This window comes from Gossypium arboreum, chromosome 8 (genome assembly GCF_025698485.1).
Source record: "Gossypium arboreum isolate Shixiya-1 chromosome 8, ASM2569848v2, whole genome shotgun sequence".
NCBI classification, from domain to species: Eukaryota; Viridiplantae; Streptophyta; class Magnoliopsida; order Malvales; family Malvaceae; genus Gossypium; species Gossypium arboreum.
Window position 1 is genome coordinate 127,147,724 of NC_069077.1, and position 23,590 is coordinate 127,171,313.

General features: G+C 35.9%; 2 protein-coding genes and 1 pseudogene across 3 annotated transcripts; 1 reads left to right on the forward strand and 2 right to left on the reverse strand.

Annotated features, from left to right (window-relative positions):
- Nucleotides 1–10,924: 10,924 nt before the first annotated feature.
- On the reverse strand, nt 10,925–13,103 carry LOC108452384 (tubby-like F-box protein 3; annotated as a pseudogene).
- Nucleotides 13,104–15,731: 2,628 nt separating this feature from the next.
- LOC108489861 (protein NETWORKED 3A-like) lies at nt 15,732–18,764 on the forward strand. Of its 2 annotated transcripts, none has more exons than XM_017794545.2 (3): nt 15,732–15,874; nt 16,298–16,418; nt 17,761–18,764. In XM_017794545.2, the coding sequence occupies exons 2-3, from the start codon at nt 16,313–16,315 to the stop codon at nt 18,495–18,497; spliced, it is 843 nt and encodes a 280-aa protein (XP_017650034.1). In that variant the 5' UTR covers nt 15,732–15,874; nt 16,298–16,312; the 3' UTR covers nt 18,498–18,764. The 2 variants fall into 2 exon arrangements, with proteins under 2 accessions (XP_017650034.1, XP_017650035.1); XM_017794546.2 differs by having other exon boundaries at nt 15,733–15,874; nt 16,235–16,418.
- Nucleotides 18,765–18,815: 51 nt separating this feature from the next.
- Nucleotides 18,816–19,498, reverse strand: LOC108489862 (classical arabinogalactan protein 26-like). The gene has a single exon (XM_017794547.2). It carries the CDS (start codon nt 19,329–19,331, stop codon nt 18,897–18,899), a length of 435 nt encoding a protein of 144 aa, XP_017650036.1. The 5' UTR covers nt 19,332–19,498; the 3' UTR covers nt 18,816–18,896.
- Nucleotides 19,499–23,590: the final 4,092 nt, after the last annotated feature.

The window sequence follows — 23,590 nt, forward strand, 5'->3', positions numbered from 1 at the left end:
TGCACAGGTGTAATATTATATGAAAATGCATTTTGTATTCAAACACCATAGAAGTGAAATTTTTTTAGAATTTTGTGAGAAGTTACTATATATGGAATTTATTGGAATTCGCTACATTTTGAAAACCATCATTCAACAAAGCATAATCTTGACTACACTATGGACAAAGGACAAACTAACGTGTGGCACTTTAAGTGGTAATGTGACATCCCTAAAGTGACCCTAGTCGGAAAGCGGTTTCGGGACCGCTAAACCGAGTCACTAAATCATTTGAGTATGATAGTTACTGTCTAAATATGTGAAAATGCATGTGTGAATTTTTAATTCTTTGATTTAGTTAATTTGAATGTGAATTGAAAGAAAAGGGACTCATGTGAAAGGATTCAATTATATGTGGCTAATTTTAAGAGGTTAATAAAGGAATGAAGTAAAATAAATGGAGTTGCATGTCAAATAATCCATTTGACAAGGATAGTGGCCGCCATGACAAAATTATGGGCAAGGAAACATGTTTCCAACATGTTATGTTAGTGGGATATGTAGAAAACAATAGAATAAAAGCTAGTAATAAAGAAAGGGAAAAAAGGAAAATGATGATAGCAAAAAAAGTGTGTGGATGCCTCCCCCATTTGCCGTGAAGTGAACAAAGAAAAGAAAAAAAAGTGTTCATCTTTGAACATGCTTGGCCGAATTGAAGAAGAAAGCAAGAGAAGGTTTGGTCACCCTTGAGCTTGAATTAAGGTAAGTGAGTTCATGTTAGTTCTTGAAAGGTTAGTATACTTTAAGCTAGCTACTAAAATTTCCTACTTAGCCATGTCAAAATCTTGGTTGTGTGGTAATATTGGGTAATCGGCCATGGAAGAAATTGAGGAAAAGGATTGTTGTCTTTGTGTTGTAATGAGTATTTGTGGATGGGTGAAGTTTGAGTTAGTTAAGTGTTCATGTAGATGGTTTGGGTGATAGGAAAAAATCGGCTTGTGTGTGTATGGATAGTTGCTTAATGTGTGTATAGTCAAAGAAGAAATCCTTAAAGTGTCTAGTTAATTGATGTTAGGTAAATGGTGTGTGTAAATTATTTAAAATAAAATAATTGTATGAGTATTAAGGATGGTACATGAATTCGGCCTTAGAAGAAATTTTAGTATAATATGCTTGGATGTTAATAGGTTATTGCTTTAATGACCGGGTGTGTCAAGGATAATGCATGGACTAATTGATTAATATGTGTTAAGGGAAGGTGAATAAATGTCTATTTGATAAGCTATATATATATTCGCTATGAAGGTGAAGGTTAAGTCATAGAGATTTTGGTGATATTCATATTCGGTCATAAGGGTTATATGTGTAACTTGGCTATGTGGGTTACGAGTTAAGGTAAATTGCTTATTTGATATGGGTATTCGCCATAAGCTAGCATGATGGGACTTTAATAAGATAAATTTGTTTGAATTAGCCCAAGAGCTTAGAGGATCGAAGTTGGACAAGGGGAAAGAAAAAGTAATTGAATAACCGTTGAAGACATTCGACAACATCCGAGGTAAGTCATTAAGCATATATTTGGTATTGATTTAAATGATCATAATATATATGCAATTGTGTTTAATGAATTGATGTGTAAATGGAAATGTATGTGTATGGAATGATGCCATCGTTGAATGTATAAAGGTGGTAAATTGCATAAAGTATTGGTCTCGGCACTAAGTGTGCGGGTATAAATAGACACGGTGACAAGATTGGCACTAAGTGTGCGGGTATAAATGGACACGGTGACAAGATTGGCACTACGTGTGCGGGTTTAAAATTGTACAAAGCACTAAGTGTGCGAATTTGATTATATAGCACTATGTGTGCGAAGCTGATTTTATAGCACTAAGTGTGCGGATTCACTATATGCTCTTGCATTACAATTGGCACCGAGTGTGCGACATTATCGAGTTAATCTCGGACAGCGGATCGGGTAAGTACCTTGAGCTCATGACGAATAGGCAATATGTTCATGCTCGGGGTTGAGCTTGGTAAGCTTTAAATCTATGTGATGATTGCAATTGTGTGATTGTGGTGAAAATGAGTTAGTGTGTGAAAATGCCTCAAATATCTTATCGTGTAGAATATGAAATGTGGATGTATGACTTGGTATGAGATTGAACCGAAAGGTCCGAGGAATTATGGTATAGTTTCGGTATGGATGAGTACCTAGCCTCGTTTATTGTTTCATGTTGTGATAACTTTATTAATGGATGGTGGTTGAATGCTTATGACTTCATCGAGTTATAAACTCACTCGGTGTTTTCTTGTCACCCCTTTTAGGTCTCTTGGACTCGTATTGTTTGCGTTTCGGAACCGTCGTTGAAGTCATCACACCGGCTGGAAATCTTTTGGTATTGTCTTCATAGTTGAACTAGGAGAACATTTGGCATGTATAGGCTATTATGTTTTGTTGAATTATGGGTTGTAAACTTTAAGCCATGTGAAAATGGCCTATGTGGTCGTTGAGTGGGATGCTAGAACCTATAGCCACGAGTCTTAGAAACTTTAATTTTGATAAGGTGGCCATAATTTGTGTCATGTATGATGGATGATTAGTAAGGTCAAGGAAAGATTTATGAAATTGGCATAGTTCATCGCAGTAATCATTGCGGACAGCAGCAGTGATATGAGATTGAAAAATAACTAAAAATAGTAGAAGTATAATTAAATAGTGAATAAATTATGAAATTGAACCTTGATGAATCTATTTTCATATGGACAAAACGAAACGACCATATGAGCAGTATACTGAGAGATATTAAAGTTCTCGTGAGACAGGGCCAGAACAGTTTCTGGATCCCCTGTCTCGACTTTGAAAATTTACTATAAATTATCCAGAAAGAATTAGAAGTCATGTCTTAATGTGCAGATTCCATTTTGAGTCTAGTTTCATTAGAAACAAACAGAACCAGTATTAAAGCCCTGTACAGAGAGATATTCAAGTGGTAACGCGCGAAGGTCAGTGTAGTCGACCCCTGTAACATGGGTGACTTTAACTAATAAACTGTACCAATTGGCCTGACCAAAAATTCTAGAAATAAATCCATGGATGGATATATGAGTATTGTTTTAGGGAAAATTTACAGAATTGGTTTTCGAGTTCTGGAACTCGAGATATGATTTTTAAGGTAATAGTGACGCAGTTAGCTAGCCTGCCTGAAACAAAAATTTCATAATTTCCAAGAGGAAATAAGGAAGTAAGCCCAGTAACACCTCGTGGTCGAATCCGGTGACGGTCACGGGTTTGGGGTGTTACATTTAGTTGGTATCGAGCTATGGTTTAGTCAGTTCTAGGACTACCATAGCGCGTGAGTCTAGCTATATATGCCAAATTGTTAGTGCTTAATAATGTGATGACTTCGACGGTTGAAATTTTTGTTTTGATTAGCAATGGAACCCGGTAGAGAGACCCTTGGCGGATGACGTTGAAAGTGTAGCGGCTGCTCTCGAGCAAGGGACACCGCCTGTTGAGCCTCGGTCATCCGCGAATAATCAAAATGAAGGAGCGAAACAAGCCTTCTTCACCATGATGAATGAGTGGGTCGCATAATATGCCCGAACCAATCCGGCTGTCCAACCATTCCCGAATTTAAATACTCCACCCAAGAGCCCGCAATGCCTCCGATTCATCGATCCTGTGAGGTGAGTAAACCACCGTGGACTTGATTAGGAAGCGTGGGGCGAGGAGTTCAAGGCCATAGTTCTCGATGATGCCGAAAAGGCCGAGTTCGCTCGATAACACCATTAGAGTGTTAGATGAACTATCATGCACACCGATGAATGTCTTAAGTGTGCTATATCCTTGTTGAGACTCACTTACTATTGGTGGAGGACTTTAATTTCCATAGTCCCAAATGAACGAGTTACTTGGGATTTCTTTCAATCCAATTTCGAAAGAAATACATTAGTCAACTGTTCATCGATCGAAGTGTAAGGAATTCTTGGAACTTAAGCAAGGCCGGATGATCAGATCTGAATACTGAACATGAGTTCGTAAGACTTAGTCGGTATGCTCGGGGTGTGTGGTGATGAGGTTGCGATGTGCAAAAGATTTGAAGAAGGATTGAATGAAGAGTTAAAGTTACTAGTGGGAATTTTGGAGATAAAGGAGTTCGTGACACTAGTCGAACGAGCTGCAAGGCGGAAGAACTTGGGAAGGAGAAGAAGAAGGCTGAATTTGAAGCAAGAGATTACCGTAAAAGATCGACGAGTAAAGCTCCGTTCTCGGTGTAAAGAGGTTCGTGGAGGACACCAAGAAGTCGAGGACGATGCGGGAATTTCCATTAGAGCCCGACCATTGATGGACTCCGAGCTACTTGGTAGCTAGTGTGGGCAATAATCGTCAAGAGAGACTGAATGCCCCCAATGTGGAAGACGACACCTAGGTGAATGTTGGGGTAAGTCATTAATAGGGCTGTTATGGATGCGGTTCAAGGACCACTTCATTAGAGATTGCACGAGCTAGATGAGAGGAATAAGACGCAAGGTGCAAGACCTAGTGGAACGACGGTGGAGGTAGGCCCCGAGAATCTCTGGAGGTAGGGGTGGTAATCGAGAGGAACCTCTAATACTGGCTGTCCGATCCGAGACCCGTGCTCTCGCTAGAGCATATGCCATCCGTGCACGAGAGGAGGCATCCTCCCCGACGTTATCACCGGTACTTTTACTCTCTTTGATACTAGTGTGATTGCATTGATTGACCCCGCTCTACTCACTCATATGTATGTGAAACCTTAGCATCCAAAGAAGACTCTACCGTTGAGTCTCTCGAGTTCGTAATTCGAGTGTCAAACCCTTTGGGTCAATACGTGCTCGTTGATAAAGTGTGCAAGAGATGCCCCTAATAATTCGAGAATCTGCTTTTACCGATCCGATGCTTCTACCATTTAATGAATTCGATGTTATTCTTGGTATGGATTGGTGATCAGTACATGATGCAAGTTGGTGGATCGCAAAAGGAAAACCATTGATTTGAGGAGTGCAAATAATGAGGTAGTCCGAGTCGAGTCTCATCGATTTAAAAGGAGCGCCGCCGATAATATCTTCTATGACCGCTCGGAGGTATGTGAAAAGGGTGTGAAACATACCTTGCGTATGTGTTTGAAAGTAAAGAGACGGAAGGAAACTCGAATCGGTACCAGTGGTTTGTGAGTATTCGGATGTTTTTTCGAGGAGTTACCGGATTGCCACCGGTTCGAGAAGTGGAATTCGCATCGGTTGTACCGGTACTACGTCGATTTCAATAGCCCCGTATAGTATGGCATTAACTAATTAAAAGAATTGAAGGTTCAATTGCAAGAATTGACGGATAGAGGTTTCGCTCGACCGAAGTTTTTCTCCATGGGTGCACCTGTATTGTTTGTGAAAAAGAAGGACGGAACCATGAGGTTGTGCATCGACTATCGTCAACTCAATAAAGTGACGATAAAGAATAAATATCCATTGCCACGAATTGACGATTTGTTTGATCAATTAAAGGAGCCTCGGTGTTTTCAAAGATAGATTTGAGGTCGGGGTACTATCAGTTGAGGGTCCGAGAATCGGACATACCCAAAACCGCTTTTAGAACGAGGTACGGTCACTACGAATTCTTGGTGATGCCGTTTGGGCTTACTAATGCCCCTACGGTATTTATGGATTTAATGAATAGAATTTTCAGGCCATACTTGGATCGGTTCGTAGTTGTATTTATCGATGACATTTTGGTCTATTCGAGAGATGAAACCGAACATGCTGAGCACCTGAGGCTAATGTTGCAAATTTTACGAGATAAGCAGTTATACGCAAAGTTCAGTAAATGTGAATTTTGGTTGAAAGAGGTTAGCTTTTTGGGGCACGTGGTGTCCGCATCGGGTGTCAGGGTGGACCCGAACAAAATTTCGGCCATAGTCGATTGGAAACCTCCAAGGAATGTTACCGAGGTTAGGAGCTTTTGGGGCTTGCGGATACTATCGACGATTTGTGAAAGGTTTTTCGATGATAGTTGCACCGATGACAAAACTACTTCAAAAGATGTTAAGTTCGAGTGGTCGAACGCTGTCAAGAAAGTTTCGATCGACTAAAAACTGTTTAACCGAGGCCCCAGATTAGTACAACCGAGTCCCAGAAAGAGTTTGTCATATCTGATGGACGCATCCTTGCTTGGGTTAGGTTGTGTGTTGATGCAAGAAGGTCGAGTTGTGGCTTACGCGTCGAGACAACTAAAGCCACATGAGAGAAACTATCCCACCCATGATCTTGAACTAGCGACCATAGTGTTCGCCTTGAAGATATGGCGGCATTACTTGTTTGGAGAAAGGTGTCACATTTATTCGGACCACAAGAGTCTAAAATATTTGATGACTCGAGAGATTTAAACCTGCGACAAAGACGTTGGCTTGAGTTGTTGAAAGACTATGAACTCATCATTGATTATCACCGGAAAGGCCAACGTGGTGGCCGATGCTTTAAGTCGCAAGGCACCGTTTGCTTTGAGAGCGATGGATGCTCATCTATCCGCTTTCACCCGATGAGGTGCTAGTAGTCGAATTAGAGACCAAACCGATGGTCAATCCGAACGTATAATTCAAATACTCGAGGATATGTTGAGATGTTGCATCCTTGAGTTTAGTGGTTCATGGAACAGTAATTACCTTTGATTGAATTCACTTACAACAATAGTTTTCAATCAAGTATTAAGATGGCGCCTCACGAGGCTTTATACGATCGTAAATGCCGTACCCATTATTCGGACTAAACTTAGTGAAAGTAAAGTCTTCGGTTGATTTGATTAAGAATGCCGAAGCGAAAGTTCGAGTAATTCGTGAAGGTTTGAAAGTCGCCGGATCGCCAAAAGTCGATGCGGATTTGAAAAGAAAAGACATGGAATATCAGGTTGGAGACAAGGTATTTCTCAAAGTCTCACCCTGGAAGAAGGTGCTTAGATTTGGCCGTAAGGGCAAATTGAGTCCGAGATTCATCGGTCCGTATGAAGTATCTGAATGAGTTGGGCCAGTAGCGTACCGATTAATTTTACCCCCTGAGCTCGAAAAGATTTACAACGTTTTCCATGTCTCGATGCTTCGACGATATAGATCCGACCCGTCGCACGTAATCACTCCATCTGAGATTGAGATTCAGCCTAATTTGAGTTATGAAGAAGAGCCGGTTAGCATTCTAATGCGTGAAGTAAAAGAGTTGTGAAATAAGAAAATCCCATTAGTGAAGGTGGTGTGGCATAAACACGGAATTGAAGAAGCCACTTGGGAACCCGAGAACTCTATGAAAGAGCGATACCCAAACCTATTTACGGTAAGATTTTCGGGACGAAAATTTCTTAAGTGGGGAGAGTTGTGACATCCCTAAAGTGACCCTAGTCGGAAGCGGTTTGGGACCGCTAAACCGAAGTCACTAAATCATTTGAGTATGATAGTTCTTGTCTAAATATGTGAAAATGCATGCGTGAATTTTAATTCTTTGATTTAGTTAATTTGAATGTGAATTGAAAGAAAAGGGACTCATGTGAAAGGATTCAATTATATGTGGCTAATTTTAAGAGGTTAATAAAGGAATGAAGTAAAATAAATGGAGTTGCATGTCAAATAATCCATTTGACAAGGATAGTGGCCGCCATGACAAAATTATGGGCAAGGAAACATGTTTCCAACATGTTATGTTAGTGGGGTATGTAGAAAACAATAGAATAAAAGCTAGTAATAAAGAAAGGGAAAAAAGGAAAATGATGATAGCAAAAAAAGTGTGTGGATGCCTCCCCCATTTGCCGTGAAGTGAACAAAGAAAAAAAAAAAAAGTGTTCATCTTTGAACATGCTTGGCGAATTGAAGAAGAAAGCAAGAGAAGGTTTGGTCACCCTTGAGCTTGAATTAAGGTAAGTGAGTTCATGTTAGTTCTTGAAAGGTTAGCATACTTTAAGCTAGCTACTAAAATTTCCTACTTAGCCATGTCAAAATCTTGGTTGTGTGGTAATATTAGGTAATCGGCCATGGAAGAAATTGAGGAAAAGGATTGTTGTCTTTGTGTTGTAATGAGTATTTGTGGATGGGTGAAGTTTGAGTTAGTTAAGTGTTCATGTAGATGGTTTGGGTGATAGGAAAAAATCGGCTTGTGTGTGTATGGATAGTTGCCGAATGTGTGTATAGTCAAAGAAGAAATCCTTAAAGTGTCTAGTTAATTGATGTTAGGTAAATGGTGTGTGTAAATTATTTAAAATAAAATAATTGTATGATTATTAAGGATGGTACATGAATTCGGCCTTAGAAGAAATTTTAGTATAATATGCTTGGATGTTAATAGGTTATTGCTTTAATGACCGGTGTGTCAAGGATAATGCATGGACTAATTGATTAATATGTGTTAAGGGAAGGTGAATAAATGTCTATTTGATAAGCTATATATATATTCGGCTATGAAGGTGAAGGTTAAGTCATAGAGATTTTGGTGATATTCATATTCGGTCATAAGGGTTATATGTGTAACTTGGCTATGTGGGTTACGAGTTAAGGTAAATTGCTTATTTGATATGGGTATTCGCCATAAGCTAGCATGATGGGACTTTAATAAGATAAATTTGTTTGAATTAGCCCAAGAGCTTAGAGGATCGAAGTTGGACAAGGGAAAGAAAAAGTAATTGAATAGCCGTTGAAGACATTCGACAACATCCGAGGTAAGTCATTAAGCATATATTTGGTATTGATTTAAATGATCATAATATATATGCAATTGTGTTTAATGAATTGATGTGTAAATGGAAATGTATGTGTATGGAATGATGCCATCGTTGAATGTATAAAGGTGGTAAATTGCATAAAGTATTGGTCTCGGCACTAAGTGTGCGGGTATAAATGGACACGGTGACAAGATTGGCACTAAGTGTGCGGGTATAAATGGACACGGTGACAAGATTGGCACCACGTGCGGGTTTAAATTGTACAGCACTAAGTGTGCGAATTTGATTATATAGCACTATGTGTGCGAGCTGATTTTATAGCACTAAGTGTGCGGATTCACTATATGCTCTTGCATTACAATTGGCACTGAGTGTGCGACATTATCGAGTTAATCTCGGACAGCGGATCGGGTAAGTACCTTGAGCTCATGACGAATAGGCAATATGTTCATGCTCGGGGTTGAGCTTGGTAAGCTTTAAATCTATGTGATGATTGCAATTGTGTGATTGTGGTGAAAATGAGTTAGTGTGTGAAAATGCCTCAAATATCTTATCGTGTAGAATATGAAATGTGGATGTATGACTTGGTATGAGATTGAACCGAAAGGTCCGAGGAATTATGGTATAGTTTCGGTATGGATGAGTACCTAGCCTCGTTTATTGTTTCATGTTTTGATAACTTTATTAATGGATGGTGGTTGAATGCTTATGACTTCTGAGTTATAAACTCACTCGGTGTTTTCTTGTCACCCCTTTTAGGTCTCTTGGACTCGTATTGTTTGCGTGCGTTTCGGAACCGTCGTTGAAGTCATCACACCGGCTGGAAATCTTTTGGTATTGTCTTCGTAGTTGAACTAGGAGAACATTTGGCATGTATAGGCTATTATGTTTTGTTGAATTATGGGTTGTAAACTTTAAGCCATGTGAAAATGGCCTATGTGGTCGTTGAGTGGGATGCTAGAACCTATAGCCACGAGTCTTAGAAACTTTAATTTTGATAAGGTGGCCATAATTTGTGTCATGTATGATGGATGATTAGTAAGGTCAAGGAAAGATTCATGAAATTGGCATAGTCTACTGCAGTAACTGTTGCGGACAGCAGCAGTGATATGAGATTAAAAAATCACTAAAAATAGTAGAAGTATAATTAAATAGTGAATAAATTATGAAATTGAACCTTGATGAATCTATTTTCATATGGACAAAACGAAATGACCATATGAGCAGTATACTGAGAGATATTAAAGTTCTCGTGAGACAGGGCCAGAACGGTTTCTGGATCCCCTGTCTTGACTTTGAAAATTTACTATAAATTATCCAGAAAGAATTAGAAGTCATGCCTTATATGTGAAGATTCCATTTTGAGTCTAGTTTCATTAGAAACAAACAGCACCAGTATTAAAGCCCTGTACAGAGAGATATTCAAGTGGTAACGCGCGAAGGTCAGTGTAGTTGACCCCTGTAACATGGGTGACTTTAACTAATAAACTGTACCAATTGGCCCGACCAAAAATTCTAGAAATAAATTCATGGATGGATATATGAGTATAGTTTCAGGGAAAATTTACAGAATTGGTTTTCGAGTTCTGGAACTCGAGATATGATTTTTAAGGTAACAGTGACGCAGTTAGCTAGCCTGCCTGAAACAAAAATTTCATAATTTCCAAGAGGGAAATAAGGGAAGTAAGCCCGGTAACACCTCGTGGTCGAATCCGGTGACGGTCACGGGTTTGGGGTGTTACAGGTAAGATGAACAAGGTGAACTGGGAAGTTAAGCAAAATTTAGATAACATTTATATATATACATATAAATTCATATTCAAAACAAACCAACATGGTAAAACCTAAAGTACTCCAAAAAGTAAATTTCAACAATAATATAAATCGTTAAATAAAAAGAATATTTGACTAACAATTCAAGAAACCATTCCATAGATTTGTTTTCTTCTTCTAGCTCGAATAATCAAAGAGACATGTCTTCATGTTAGAAAAGCAATACAATCTATCAATATCTATATAAAAGAACCAACATTAAAAACAAAAAAGTGAAAACTATTAGTAAGTACTCACATGGAAACCAGGAAAACTAAGAAACTTCATAATCTAAAATTCTAAATCAATAGCATAGATAATACTTTCACTTCCAACCAACAAAGTTAAACATTTTGGTATACAAATGCATTAAAAAAAGGCATTGATATAAGTTGCATTATTCATATACCTATTTGCAATTCATTCGCAAGCTATCTTAGTATCAAAGCTACTAAGGCATATTGCAAACGCCTGAAAAGCCGAGATCGGATACTGGTAATCCATAGTAAATACGTCCTTCTCAACTTTCCCGAATTGGAGGATGACATTCTCTTGTTGCTCCTGCCTGACAACCACATTCTTCGTAAAAGCAAACAATTGGAAGTTTTTAACGAAAGCAACTGTCATCCGTCCATTGAAGTTAAGACACCAACATTAGAGTTGATCATGCCATCTTAGTGCCTTGTTCTTCAATACCAACATTCCATCTCTCAAGCTAGATAAAGGTCCAAACTGGGAACTTTTGGTACGAGTTGATTTTGATTTAAAGAAAGGTAGTGATGGAAAGGTGTCTAGATTACTATGTAGGAATTTAGTCTGCATGAGAGCAACACCTCCGAGTTCACTAGAAGAGGTTGGGATGGCATCGATGATGCATTGCATTCTCCTTGGACCTCTATTTTTGATAATATGTTAATTTATTTCATTGACCATTAGAAATAATGATAAAAATAAGTGATAGAAAAAGAAACTTTCAACATACATCTTACCTAAAACCTAGGACATTCAACTCATATGAGATGTGGGCTATAGGATAGTTACTAGTCGATACCCAATGAGAAATTTGTTTTGCATTCATTAACCTAGTGGAGCAACTTTTTGTAAATTTGGCTCCAACATTTGGGGGTTGTGAATCATAGATTGCAAATTTGGTCCCCAAAAAGTTTGATCTGTTTAAGCAAATCAAGAATAAGTTTAGGTTTCCAAAAATGAGTAATGTTATCACTCAAATCATAATCCACCTAATAGTACCTCAATTTTCCAATGTAGGTATTGCTACCTTTTGACACATCATCCACAGTCAATGAGATGATATAATCTGTACAAGTAGGCTGACGACACTTTCTTGCAGCAAGAAGGAACTTTCCATCCTTATTTGAAGCTGCCAAAAACATACACTTTGAAACAATTTAAAATAATATAGCTAAAAAATCAATATATAAGGAACTCACTACAATTAACAAATAGTTACAGTACTAACTTTCTATGAATATAACTATGTAAATATCCTTAATGTGTTTAATTCAATCAACAATCGTTAGCAAAATTTGCTTTTAGAAGGCAACAACAAACAACACAACTTTACAAGTTAATATATATGAGAGTAAAATTGACAATAAACCATTCTAGAAGTAAGAAAATAGAAAGCATAAATAAATAAATAAAAGCCACTCACATTGGTTCAGGCCAAGGTAAAGATAATATGTTTGGTTGTTACAATTGTGTTTTATGTAACATTGAAGAAGGGAGTGCCTTGGACCAGGCTGCAAAGGGAAAAAACAATGAATATATGTAAGTAAATTTAGAATTACTCATCCACAAATAATCAATGAATAATGAAAATCGTTCCAAGTACAAACATAGAACTTATAATCTATTCTACATAATAACTTAGATTCTTTTCAAGAAATTACATTGCCTAAGAACTCTTAAGTTCACAATTCATATTAGACAACTAGCTGTTGAGAAAAACTCTATATTCTCATTTTATTACTAGAATTTCAAAAAATTTTACTAAACCTTGTGATGATGTACAAGATATTGATCTAGTACCGAACTTTTGATTCTAAAAGTTCCTTAAAAGTATCGAAATGTGATACTATAATGCAAACTATGTAATACAAATCTTAGTTTAAACTAACCACTAATAAGGGTCAACACCATTCAACCATCACTAAAGATTCAAAGCCAAAATGTATGAGTGAAAGCAAATCGATCATATAAATAATAAAATATACTTAGAAAAGGAAAGAAACAAGTACATGCTGGCATCTATCACCTGCTTCAATGAGATTGGGAATGTCAAGTTGCCGGAGATTTCTAGGGTTTTTACAAGTTCCTTCATAATCTCTCTCCAATTCCTACACACACTGACACAAGAAACTACTATTTTTCTTGTAGGCCAAGTAACCTCCGATGCTTCTATTCTCATCAACACATCCCTTAAAAGCTCGTATGGCATGTTTACCCAACAACTCTGCTTGAATGCATCGATGCGAACTAAGTTATCTTGTACTACCCTAAGCAACCTTGATTAACATTTTCTAGATATACTCCCTAACTCCCCTTTCATGTCCTAGATAATGCTCTTAAATGGCATTGGTGGCTCCTTCACTTCTAATTCTCCAAGACCCAATTATTGTTTAACAGTGTAGTTCACCTCTACAACCTCAAAACATCCAAGTTTCCCTCAATTCTCACCAAAATCACTACCCAATCAACACTAATGATTTCAATTGTGGAATTATACCCTCCAAGATTTTAATCAGCATGATATTGAATAAGATCCAAAGTGATTCAACACCAATCATCAGTAATTCTCTTAAAAAACAATAGAGATAACCATAACTCTCTCTCACAAACACTCAACATTATGCACCAATAGCTTGGGATTTTATCAATAGTACAAAAGAAAAAAAAATACCCTTCACCTAAAAAATCTAGTAACTGAACAAAGGTAGTGTAAAAAATGATCAATAAGTTTAAAAGAAAAAGTATTCAAACAAATTCCCACAAATCTCTCTCCTTATCCTAACTAACCAAGACTCGTAAAACTAACACATAGTATAAAAATGAAGACATATTATGAATTATCAAAGTACATGCAAGAGAAAGAACATCGAGATGGATTGGGTTAATGCTTACCAACTTGACTAATTTTTCAATTTTCATAATATATAAATATCAAAATTTGACAAATTAAATTAATTTTAATTTGTCAAAATTAATTTTTCAAATTTTATAAAATAAAAGTCATGATTTAATATTAAATTCTATATATTTAGAAAAGAATAATTCATAGCAATTGTACACAAATCCATATTAAATTTGGAGTTTTATAGAAGTGTTTTTTTTCTAAAATTTTATTTGCACTATTCTTTTATAGAAAGTGTCTCATTAAGAAATTACTCTTTGGGTAAAAGAGTGAAAAATAGAGTATACTTATTGATAATATTGGGATAAATCAAAATAGTCATAAAGCTAACATAATCAATAAACTCGGATGGTTGATCCCATCAAATACAAATTATTTTATCTAAAGGTAGTAAAACTAGCAAAGTAATAAATTGGGGGTTGTTATGAGGAAGTTCGGATTCAATTTTAAAAATGATTAAAATGAAATATTTTTGGTCATTAAATAGAATCCAAGTTGTCTCATCTTTTCTTCCACCGGATATCTCAAATTGGACAAAATTTGTCATCACATCTCATTTGCATTTCATGCCCCATAAAATATACTCTTAGTAACTCCTTGAAGCTATATATTTGCCTTTGTCCACACACACATTTTAATTTCACAAATCCAACCTCCAGCCTACATCATCTTTCTAAGCCCCGAACACCGCCAAAAGTCACTCCATAATGAGTTGCGAATTATCATATGTTAGAAGTCGACGAATCATTCGATAAGTTTGATATTTTCTTTACTGAAAATTTTGTTTCCCAAGTTAGATGCTTTAACATGCAACGGAATTATAAAATGAGAGTGCTTTATAGAGTGTCTAAAAAGACAAACAATGCATAATTATACACTGTTAATCTTGAAATTATGTCTTATAACATATAAAACATTTAAGGGTATAAAGCAGGGTAGCTGGTATTGTTTCGGTACCGCTCATATTGGCTAGAATGCTCTGTTTCAGTAGTAGATCCGAACAACAAACTTTTAGTTCCGTTTCAATACAAATTTTAGTCGATATCGCTTGTACAGGTGCGTACTAGTTGATTTTGCATGTATTGCCCGGAATATGGTGTACCATATTCATGTGAAGCGTGGCATCCTCCTCTTCTTGCTCGTAGACTAGAGGTATTCACGATCCGATCCGCCTAAATCAATTTGAATGAAGTTTGAGTTTAAATTTTCTTACAATTGATCCAACTCAATCCGCAAATTGGCTTTAATTCATTGCATTTGCCTCTTTCATATTTTAATTTAGGTTAAAATTTGCCACAAGCCCCCATACTTTTCTAATAATAGGAACTTAGTATCTATATTTTTAGTTCATGGAATTTAGTCTATCTATTTTTCAAATTTCAAAATTTAGGTACAATTATTAATACTATTAATTTTTTTGTTAAATTCAAGTTAATTAAGTAATCATTTTAAATTACATGGGTACCAAATAAGTATATTTTTTATTCAAAAAGTCATAATAATAAATTTAATAAAAAATTATCAATGTTAACAATAAAACCTAAATTTTAAAATCTAAAAAAACTAAATTCCATAAAAAAATACAAAACTTATAACATAACCTTTAATTTATTCATATAAGCCAGGCATTTAATTTATCCTAATCATAGAAAATAATTCATGCAAATGGCACGCCAGACTCATCCGTCAGGAAAAACAATACTCTTCGTTAATAAATCAAATACAAATTAACCATTTTTGGCTTCACCTTTAGCTCTAAGGATTGGAAGTTCCCTTTTCCTTTTCTGTTTTTTTTTTTTTTTGGGGGTGGTCTTATGACTGTTGTGTCTGATATTTTCGACCGTTACTAAAAGTATTTATTAATTTGGAAGGCCATATTGTGATGACGCTGACATGTACATCTGCGTCCTGCTCCAACCCCACCCTCCCAAATGAAATATTTACATTTAAGTTCCATTTTAATAAGGAACTAAGCTGATTTTAAGTTAGTCAAAATTTTGTTTTTCGACAGAAAAACACGTGTAAAAAATTAATTGGTCTCACAATGAAAAATTAAAAATTAAATATATTCCAGAAAATGCGTATTTAATTCAAACAATGCCAATATATCAATGGACTGAGTAGTGAATTGAAAGCAAAGAGAGAAGAAGAAGACAAAAGAGGAACGCTCCCTCTCATTTTCCATCAACCTGAACAAAACCATCTCTCTTTTCTGGGTAAATCAATCCTCCTTCACTCCCTGTACATTTGTATTATAATTGTATGTTACAGCTTTATGAAGTAGAAGGATACTGTGAAGTTCCAGTGATGGGAATTGATCATGTTTTCTACATTACTTGCATAAATTCTGGGAGGCGCCACTAGATTGAAATTCCAGATTTCTTTCCATATAAATCCCTTTCTTTTTTCAGTTTTATTTGGCAGGTTTTACCATCTAAATTTCCCGCTTTTCGATCTCGTTTTTCATGCCTAATCTATTTCCTGTTTTGTCCCCCCTTTTTTTAGCATAAATACACAGGGGACTAGCCCTGTTTCATATCGTCTTCATTTCTCTTACTCTTTCATCTGTATATTAGCCTTTAGTTTCAGGTTTTAGAGTTTCCGTCCTTTGGTTCTTAAAACTCTTTTGTCATATTAAGGTAAAAGAGGAGAAGATGGTTCACATGATGAACAAGATCGAGGAAAGTTCAAGATGGTGGTGGTTTGATAGTCACCACGACGGTTCAAAGCGCTCCCAATGGCTTCAATCCACTCTTTCTGGTAACACCCCTTTCTCCTTTCTACTTTCTTCATCACTATCTTAGAGCATTTCTTGGCATTTCTTGTTTCTTGACCGTTGGAGACATTGTGCATGCCTTTTTCTTTTCATTCTCATGAACGTTTCAATTTTTTTAAATTGCTTTTTCTGCAGTATCACTTTACAGATATGTAAAAAAAGGACAAACAAAAACGAAATGATGAGAAGACTCTGTTAACTTTTAACCTTGAGGTGAAGAACAAAAGATATTAATAATGGGATTGCAATGGTTTCTTGAGAATTGGATCTAGAAGAGCAAGGACTAGGGAAAAAGAAAAAATAATTTTATGCTAATAGTATTATTTAACAAACATTACAAAGTAATCCTAATTAGTGTATTATTGACTGCGTAATGACTGACTGGTGGGGCCTTATGTTATACAGTAGGTTCCACCAGAAACCCTTTTCTTTTATTTGTAAGACAAGGGTAGAGATTATTCAGGAACCTGAGAGGTTATCTTAGTGTGAAATACATTTTTTTTTCTCTAGGAGCACAGAATGGGGTTGTGTTGGACAACAACTATATGCTTACTATACAAATAAACCTTCTATTTCAAATTTTCAACACCAAAGCTAGAAGTGAATCTAGTTCTAGGATTCAGGATACAAGGTTTTTGAAATCAGAGACCTAACAAGCTGGTGTGGTCTTGGCAACAATATGGAATTTAACCTTGAGCCGAAGATTTGCTCATGGTGTTAGGGATGCAATGGCATGATGAGCTGGTATTGGAATGGTTGACTTGTAGTTCCTGTTTTGTGTGTTAATATCTTAATCATCATGGCTTGCGTTTGGATGGCTGTTCAAATTTCTGTTGTCTGAGATCTTACAGGCTTTAGCATGTACATGTGGGTGGCCCTCAGTGTACAGGGACCCTGAAACTGAAGTCCCACCAGACATTGTTAACTTTCTCACTTTTCCATATTTCCCACTAACTTCTAAGTGTAGCTTTGCAGCTCAAGTAATTAGTCTTCCAAAAACGTTACTTTATGAGCTAATAATGAATTGGATCCCTTGCATCTCAGGTTAATTATAAATGGATCATTATAGGGAACGGGAATAGATTTGGATAGGACCCTTTGCTCATATTTAATTTAGCAATTGATCCTTTCTCTTCTATATGTCTGCCATTGAGAGATCTTTGCTTGATTAAAAGACCAGAAAGGTTCTGTTGCCATGTTGTTTTACCAGGGTGAAACGTTAACATTGACCAACTCATTAAACTTCCTGGAATTATTTTCTTTTTCCATTATTTGTTTGTTCTGTTTATTTGCTGAAGTGATTGAATGGTTTTATTTTAATGATAGAGTTGGACTCCAAGACCAAGGCAATGCTAAAATTGATTGAGGAAGATGCAGATTCTTTTGCAAAGCGTGCAGAAATGTATTACAAGAAACGTCCCGAGTTGATTAGCTTGGTTGAAGATTTCTACCGATCCCATCGTTTACTCGCTGAGCGGTATGATCAAATTAAGTTGGACCCTGGAAATCGCCTTGTAACAACATTGGGATCCCCGTTTTCTTCCATGAAGTACTGCCATTCAGAGAAGACGATCAACTTGATGGATAAACTCTATGATAGCAGCTCCGAGACCTTTGATTCTGAAGACTATGCTGAATCAGAAGTTGATGACCCTGAAAATGATGAAACTGGGGAGGAAGTCGAGGATCCCAAGCAGGAAGATAAATACGAAGCCGGTTTAGTAACTAAAGAAGGCCATGTTGTGAAGGAAGATGAATCTTCAAAGGTGTTCCGTGATGAATTGATGAAGTTAAGGGAAGAAATAGAGAAACTGAAAGAAGAGAACAAGGTTCAGAAGGCTCAATTAATTCAGAAAGATGAAGAGAAGAAAGAGGTGATTAGACAACTCAGTTATGCTGTCCAAGCGCTCAAGGATGAGAACATGGAGCTGAAGAAGAATATGGTTAAAAGACCATCCCCCAGTAAATGGAGTCCCTTTGAATTTAACAAAATAAAGGGAGGACTATTTGGGATGTTGTTGAATGGGTCCCCATTGTCTCGTTCTACTATCATTGCCCTGTAGTTTTAGTTAGGTTGCATTAAGGTAAGTAGCATATACATATACATATAGGAAAAGAGGGCAGTTCAAATTAGGAACTTAGAAGAATTGTCATACATGTGTTTACCTTCTGAGAAAATTTTTCAGTGTTTGCTATTCTTTCGTTCAATTGTTTCATTTGTGTACTTGTTTTCCCTTGTTACTATTTCTTTTTTTGTTTTTCCTTATTGTGACAGAGTTGAACTTAATGTAGTCTTTGTGCTAATAATATAAGCATTTTTTGGTACCAAATCAGAGTTCATACTAATAATTTGAATTAAATATAATAGTCAACAACCATGGTTAACAATATCAAAAATAAATATATAGAAAACATAAAAAGAAAAGAGTGAAGCTACAAGGAACAATGCCATCAGCAGAAATTCACACACCAGAAAGCTTCTGCAATATACTAAATACTAGCAAACCAAGAAACAATGTTGGTTTTAAAGCTCGAGCTGAAGTTGGATAAACCGAAGTGGATACCGGCAAAGGGCTGTTAGATGGTGAAAATGCGAAACCAGGAGCAGGGGCCACGATGTTATCCGGATTCGGGGGACTGGGGCTTGAAGGAATCGTGGGCATCGACGAATCAGTAGAAGGTGCCACACCATTCGGAGTAGGGAACAAAGGCTCAATATCAGGGGGTAAACTTGGAGAAGAAGCAAGAGGTGCACCTGGAAGGAATGCCGGTGCAGCTGATATAGTTGAGTATTGTACATGTAAATATTGCTGAGATGATGAAGATAAGGGTAGTGAAGAAAAATAAGCCATTAAAAACATGAACAAGTTTCCCCATGGTGACCAAAGGGAAGCCATTGAAAATGAAGATAAATCGGTATGAGTTGTCCAAGTAAGGAAAATTTGAATGCATGAATGTATGAGAAGAATGGAGTTGTAGGTGTTTTTATGTGCAGATGAGGGAAGAAGTGTGATGGTGAAAAAGAGAGTGGGTGCTGCAAGTCAAAAGATGGTTGCTAACTTTAATGGTAAAATACAGCTCCATGGGTTGGCTACTAGACAATGTGGATAAGTTATTTTCTTCAAGGTCTACATCATGATATAGGGTTTCTTTTATCCTTTTCCTTTGATTTTTTTTCCTATGTTTCACCCGTGACCTTTTTTGAAATAGATAGCTAAAATTGTAAGACAATGTTGAGTCTTATTAAAGTATGTGTGGAATCATGGATATGACAATGGAATTGAAAATTCTTATATTATTTGGTTGGTAAAATCTTGCTATTAGTCCATTTAATTTACGAATTTTGTGAATTTTGTTCATGTTTAGTCCCTGTACTTTTTGAATTTTAAAATTTTAATCCTTACCAAATGATAATTGCTAAATTCATTAAGTTGTGTTATGTTATTTTCCAAAATTTGATGTGTTAAACATATTATCATATATGTAATGCCATGTCAAATGATTATTTTCAGATATTACTCGCTAAAAATCCAGTTAAATGATTAATGACTATCATTTACATTAAGATTGAAATTTCAATATTTGAAAATTATAGTCTTAAAATGATTCAATTGGAGAATATGGACTAAATATAAAATTGTGCACTTAATATAGGACTATTAATTGAATTGTTTGGGTTAGGACTAAAGTTTTGAAATTCGAAAAGTACAGAACTAAAATTGGCCATTTCAAAAAGTACAAGGACTAAAACTGATCAAATTAAAATATAAAGATTAAATCCATAATTTTCACTAAATATAAGGATCAACAGCAGAATTTAACCTAATTGGTTTAAGTAACTAAAAATGCTATAATTTTTTGTTGCCTAGAGTTCATTTTGTGCTTAATAACTTGGAGGAACATATCAATGGAAATAACTAGTTTCTATTTAGTTAAATTTGATGCTTAAATGCTTATAATCTTATGAACTAAGTATAATATTAAACTATGCAAGGCCATGATTAGAATAATTGTTATATGGTTTGAATCAAGGGGCTATTGTCTTGGAAAGAGAGAAAATCTTGAAGTTATATTTTTTACATTTTCAGTCCACCTTTTCTATAATAACATTTCATTTATAATAATTAAGTTTTTAGTAGAATCAATTTTTTATGTTTTATTTTAATTTTTATAACAATTTTTTACTTATAACAAAAATAGTTGCAATACTCCTTACCTGACTCGATCGTTAGGTTTGGGCAACAAGACATCACATTTGTTGCCAGAGCAATTACAATTAATTATACGTTAAAATGATCATTCAAACATAAAAACATGCCATAAACACATTTACAATATGATACATAATCAAATTCAAGCCTTAATCGAGTTTATGAAAGCTTATTTGTTGACTCGAGCATGAAATATGACTAAATTGTAAAGTTTCAAAACTTCGAATTGATGTCGCAATGTGAGGGAGTTCCTCTTCGTGACGTGACATATTGACTTGGCCTTATTGTGACAATGGGGTTCCTTGTAATGTTGTGGCCTGAAGTCCTAAGCTCGTCACAACGATCATCTCCCGAAGTCGCGATGTAAACTCTATTTTTGGTACATTTTAGGCTATTTGGTACTTATTTCGAGCTTTAACTCAATCATACTTATTTTGTGCACAAGGCATATGATGTGTCATAAAACTAATTAAAAATACGACAAAAGCAAGTGCATTTATCGATAAATACTATAGCTATGATAAGTAAAGATATTGTATCCACGAGGACTAAAAGTACTAGAAATTACTGTTTTCCTATAATTTAACTGAAAAATTGAAGTGATTGATTTAAACTAAAATTACTAAATTAATTTAACTAGAGAACTCAACAGAGAATAAATCAGAAAAATAATTGAATAATAACCAATAAGCGAAGCAATATCCAGGAAATAATCCACCTAGACTTCATTTATCATTGTGAATATAAATTAAACGATTTATTCACTAGGTATCTTGATTCGTAGAAATCTCTAAATTATGCTTATATCTTTTTCAAGAATAAGAACAACTGACTCTAAGTTGATTAATTGAAATTTCTTTCTAATTAAAATCCCTATTGTTGCATTAACTCGATCTATGGATTCCCTTATTAGATTTGACTCTAATCCAGTAGATTTATGTCGTCCTTTTCTAGGATTGCATGCAACTCCACTCAATTATGCTAGATCTACTCTTAAATAGAGACTTTCCCTCCTCTAATTTAAGCATATTAAACATGAATTAATATCCTGGAAATATTAAAACAACAGATAAGCACATATAACTAAGAACAAAAATCAAGTATTTATCGCGTAAAATAGAAATCAAATAATAGAATTCATCACAGGATTCATCTTCCCTAGGTATGTAGAGAATTAGTTCATAATTGTGAATAAAAACATCTTAAAGATAGAATAACCACAGGAAGTAAAGAAACTCATAAAAACTTCAAAAGAAATTAAAAGGATGTCTTTAATCTTGATGGAAATCTACTTCAGAGTTGGCTCCAATGGTGTTCTCCGAGTTGTTTTCTTCAATATTCTCTGATGACTCTCTTTTCTCTTCTTTTATTTAGTATTTATAGACTTTAGAATTCCCAGAAAGCCTAAAAGTTACGTTTTTCCACGTGTTTGGGATGCGAATCGCAAAATCGACATGGTCTGGAAAATGGCCATATGCCAACCCGTATGGCTCACATGGCCGTGTATCTAGCCCGTGTGGGAAGGCCCAGCTCATGTGGCTCCTAAAATATGTTCTATTTGCTCGATTTTCACTCATTTTTCACTCATTTTGCTCCCAAATGCTCTCTTAAGTATAGAAACATGAATTTAAAAGATTATGAGCATAAAATTCACCAATTTGCATAAATAATCACCCAAAAACGCATTAAAGAACATGATTAAAACATGTTATTTTTATCACTTATCAAATATCCCCACCCTTAAGTGTTTCTCAAGCAAAATCCTCAACCTACATTAAAGTTAATCTTTCTCAACTTGTAATTCTCGTCAATAATGTCTAAAAAATAATTTGCAAACAATCATGCATTGGCAATTGAACTAAAAGGGCACTAAAGATTCAAGCAATCCAAACCTAAATTTTTAAAGCACGAAAACATATATGTCTTCCCTTATTTAAGTAATTATCTTTGTAAGAGCCCAAATTTGACCGGGCTGAAAGCAGAATATAAATAAATAAATATTTATTTAAAATGTCCATTAAAGTCTATTTACAAATAAACAGGCCTCAAAGCCTGATAAGCCCAAAGCCCGTTACACTTGTAACCCAATCAGCCTAAAGCCATTTACCCGGTAACTACCCAACAGGCCTAAACTACCCAGCAGACCCACAAACACCCGCGACCCAATTAAACTAGCTAGCCCAAATTCAAAAAGCCCAATTGGCCCAGCTTGTTACACCAAGGCAGGAAACCCTAGGGTTTCTGCCTTTCTCCTCGCGCCTCAAACAGAAGCTTCCAGAAGCAATTTCAACAGACGCGTCTGCTCGTCTCTTATGACGTTTCAGCAACCCTCCATCAGTGCCGTGATTCGACCTCCGTGATTAGCGCGCAGCAAGGTCATTGTCGGATCCCTCGCTCGATTGCCTGCCAAAAAAGGAAATAAACAGCAGATACGTGAAAAAGGAGAGCAGAAAATGGCAAGAAAATCACAGCACATCAGTCAAAGATACAGAAGACACAAAATAGAAAGAAATCTTAGATTTCTTTCCCCGAATATGTAAAGGACCAAGGCTATAAAGCCTGTAACATCCCAAACCCGGCCCAGACGTTATGACCGGATCCGACATGCCACATCGAAGCGTTCAAAACATTTTATATTGTTGATCCAGAAAAAAAACTTACTTAGTGTTTTAAAAGATAATTTCATTATAGGTTAAAGTGAATTGAAGTGCACCGTAGGAAACCAAAAAGAGGTGGTGAGTCCATCGGATCGCTAATACCAAGCTCCTTCGGATCCAATCCTAGACATGCATACCGCTATTGCCACACCTTAACGCCATGGATATTTCTAGGAAACCGATTTGATTAAGTTATTTTTAGGAAAAGTGATTAATTTTGGAAAATACTTTCATTGCGGAAGCTTTGCTTGTTGTCGTGTTATTTTGAAATCAATTGTTGTTTTTGAA

What these genes read in the sequence shown, in the direction of transcription:
- LOC108489862 (XM_017794547.2), bottom strand. Translation starts at nt 19,331, where the DNA reads ATGGCTTCCCTTTGGTCACCATGGGGAAACTTGTTCATGTTTTTAATG.
- LOC108489861 (XM_017794545.2), top strand. Translation starts at nt 16,313, where the DNA reads ATGGTTCACATGATGAACAAGATCGAGGAAAGTTCAAGATGGTGGTGG. An exon ending in GCTTCAATCCACTCTTTCTG is followed by an intron (nt 16,419 to 17,760) that starts GTAACACCCCTT and finishes TTTTAATGATAG; the next exon opens with AGTTGGACTCCAAGACCAAG.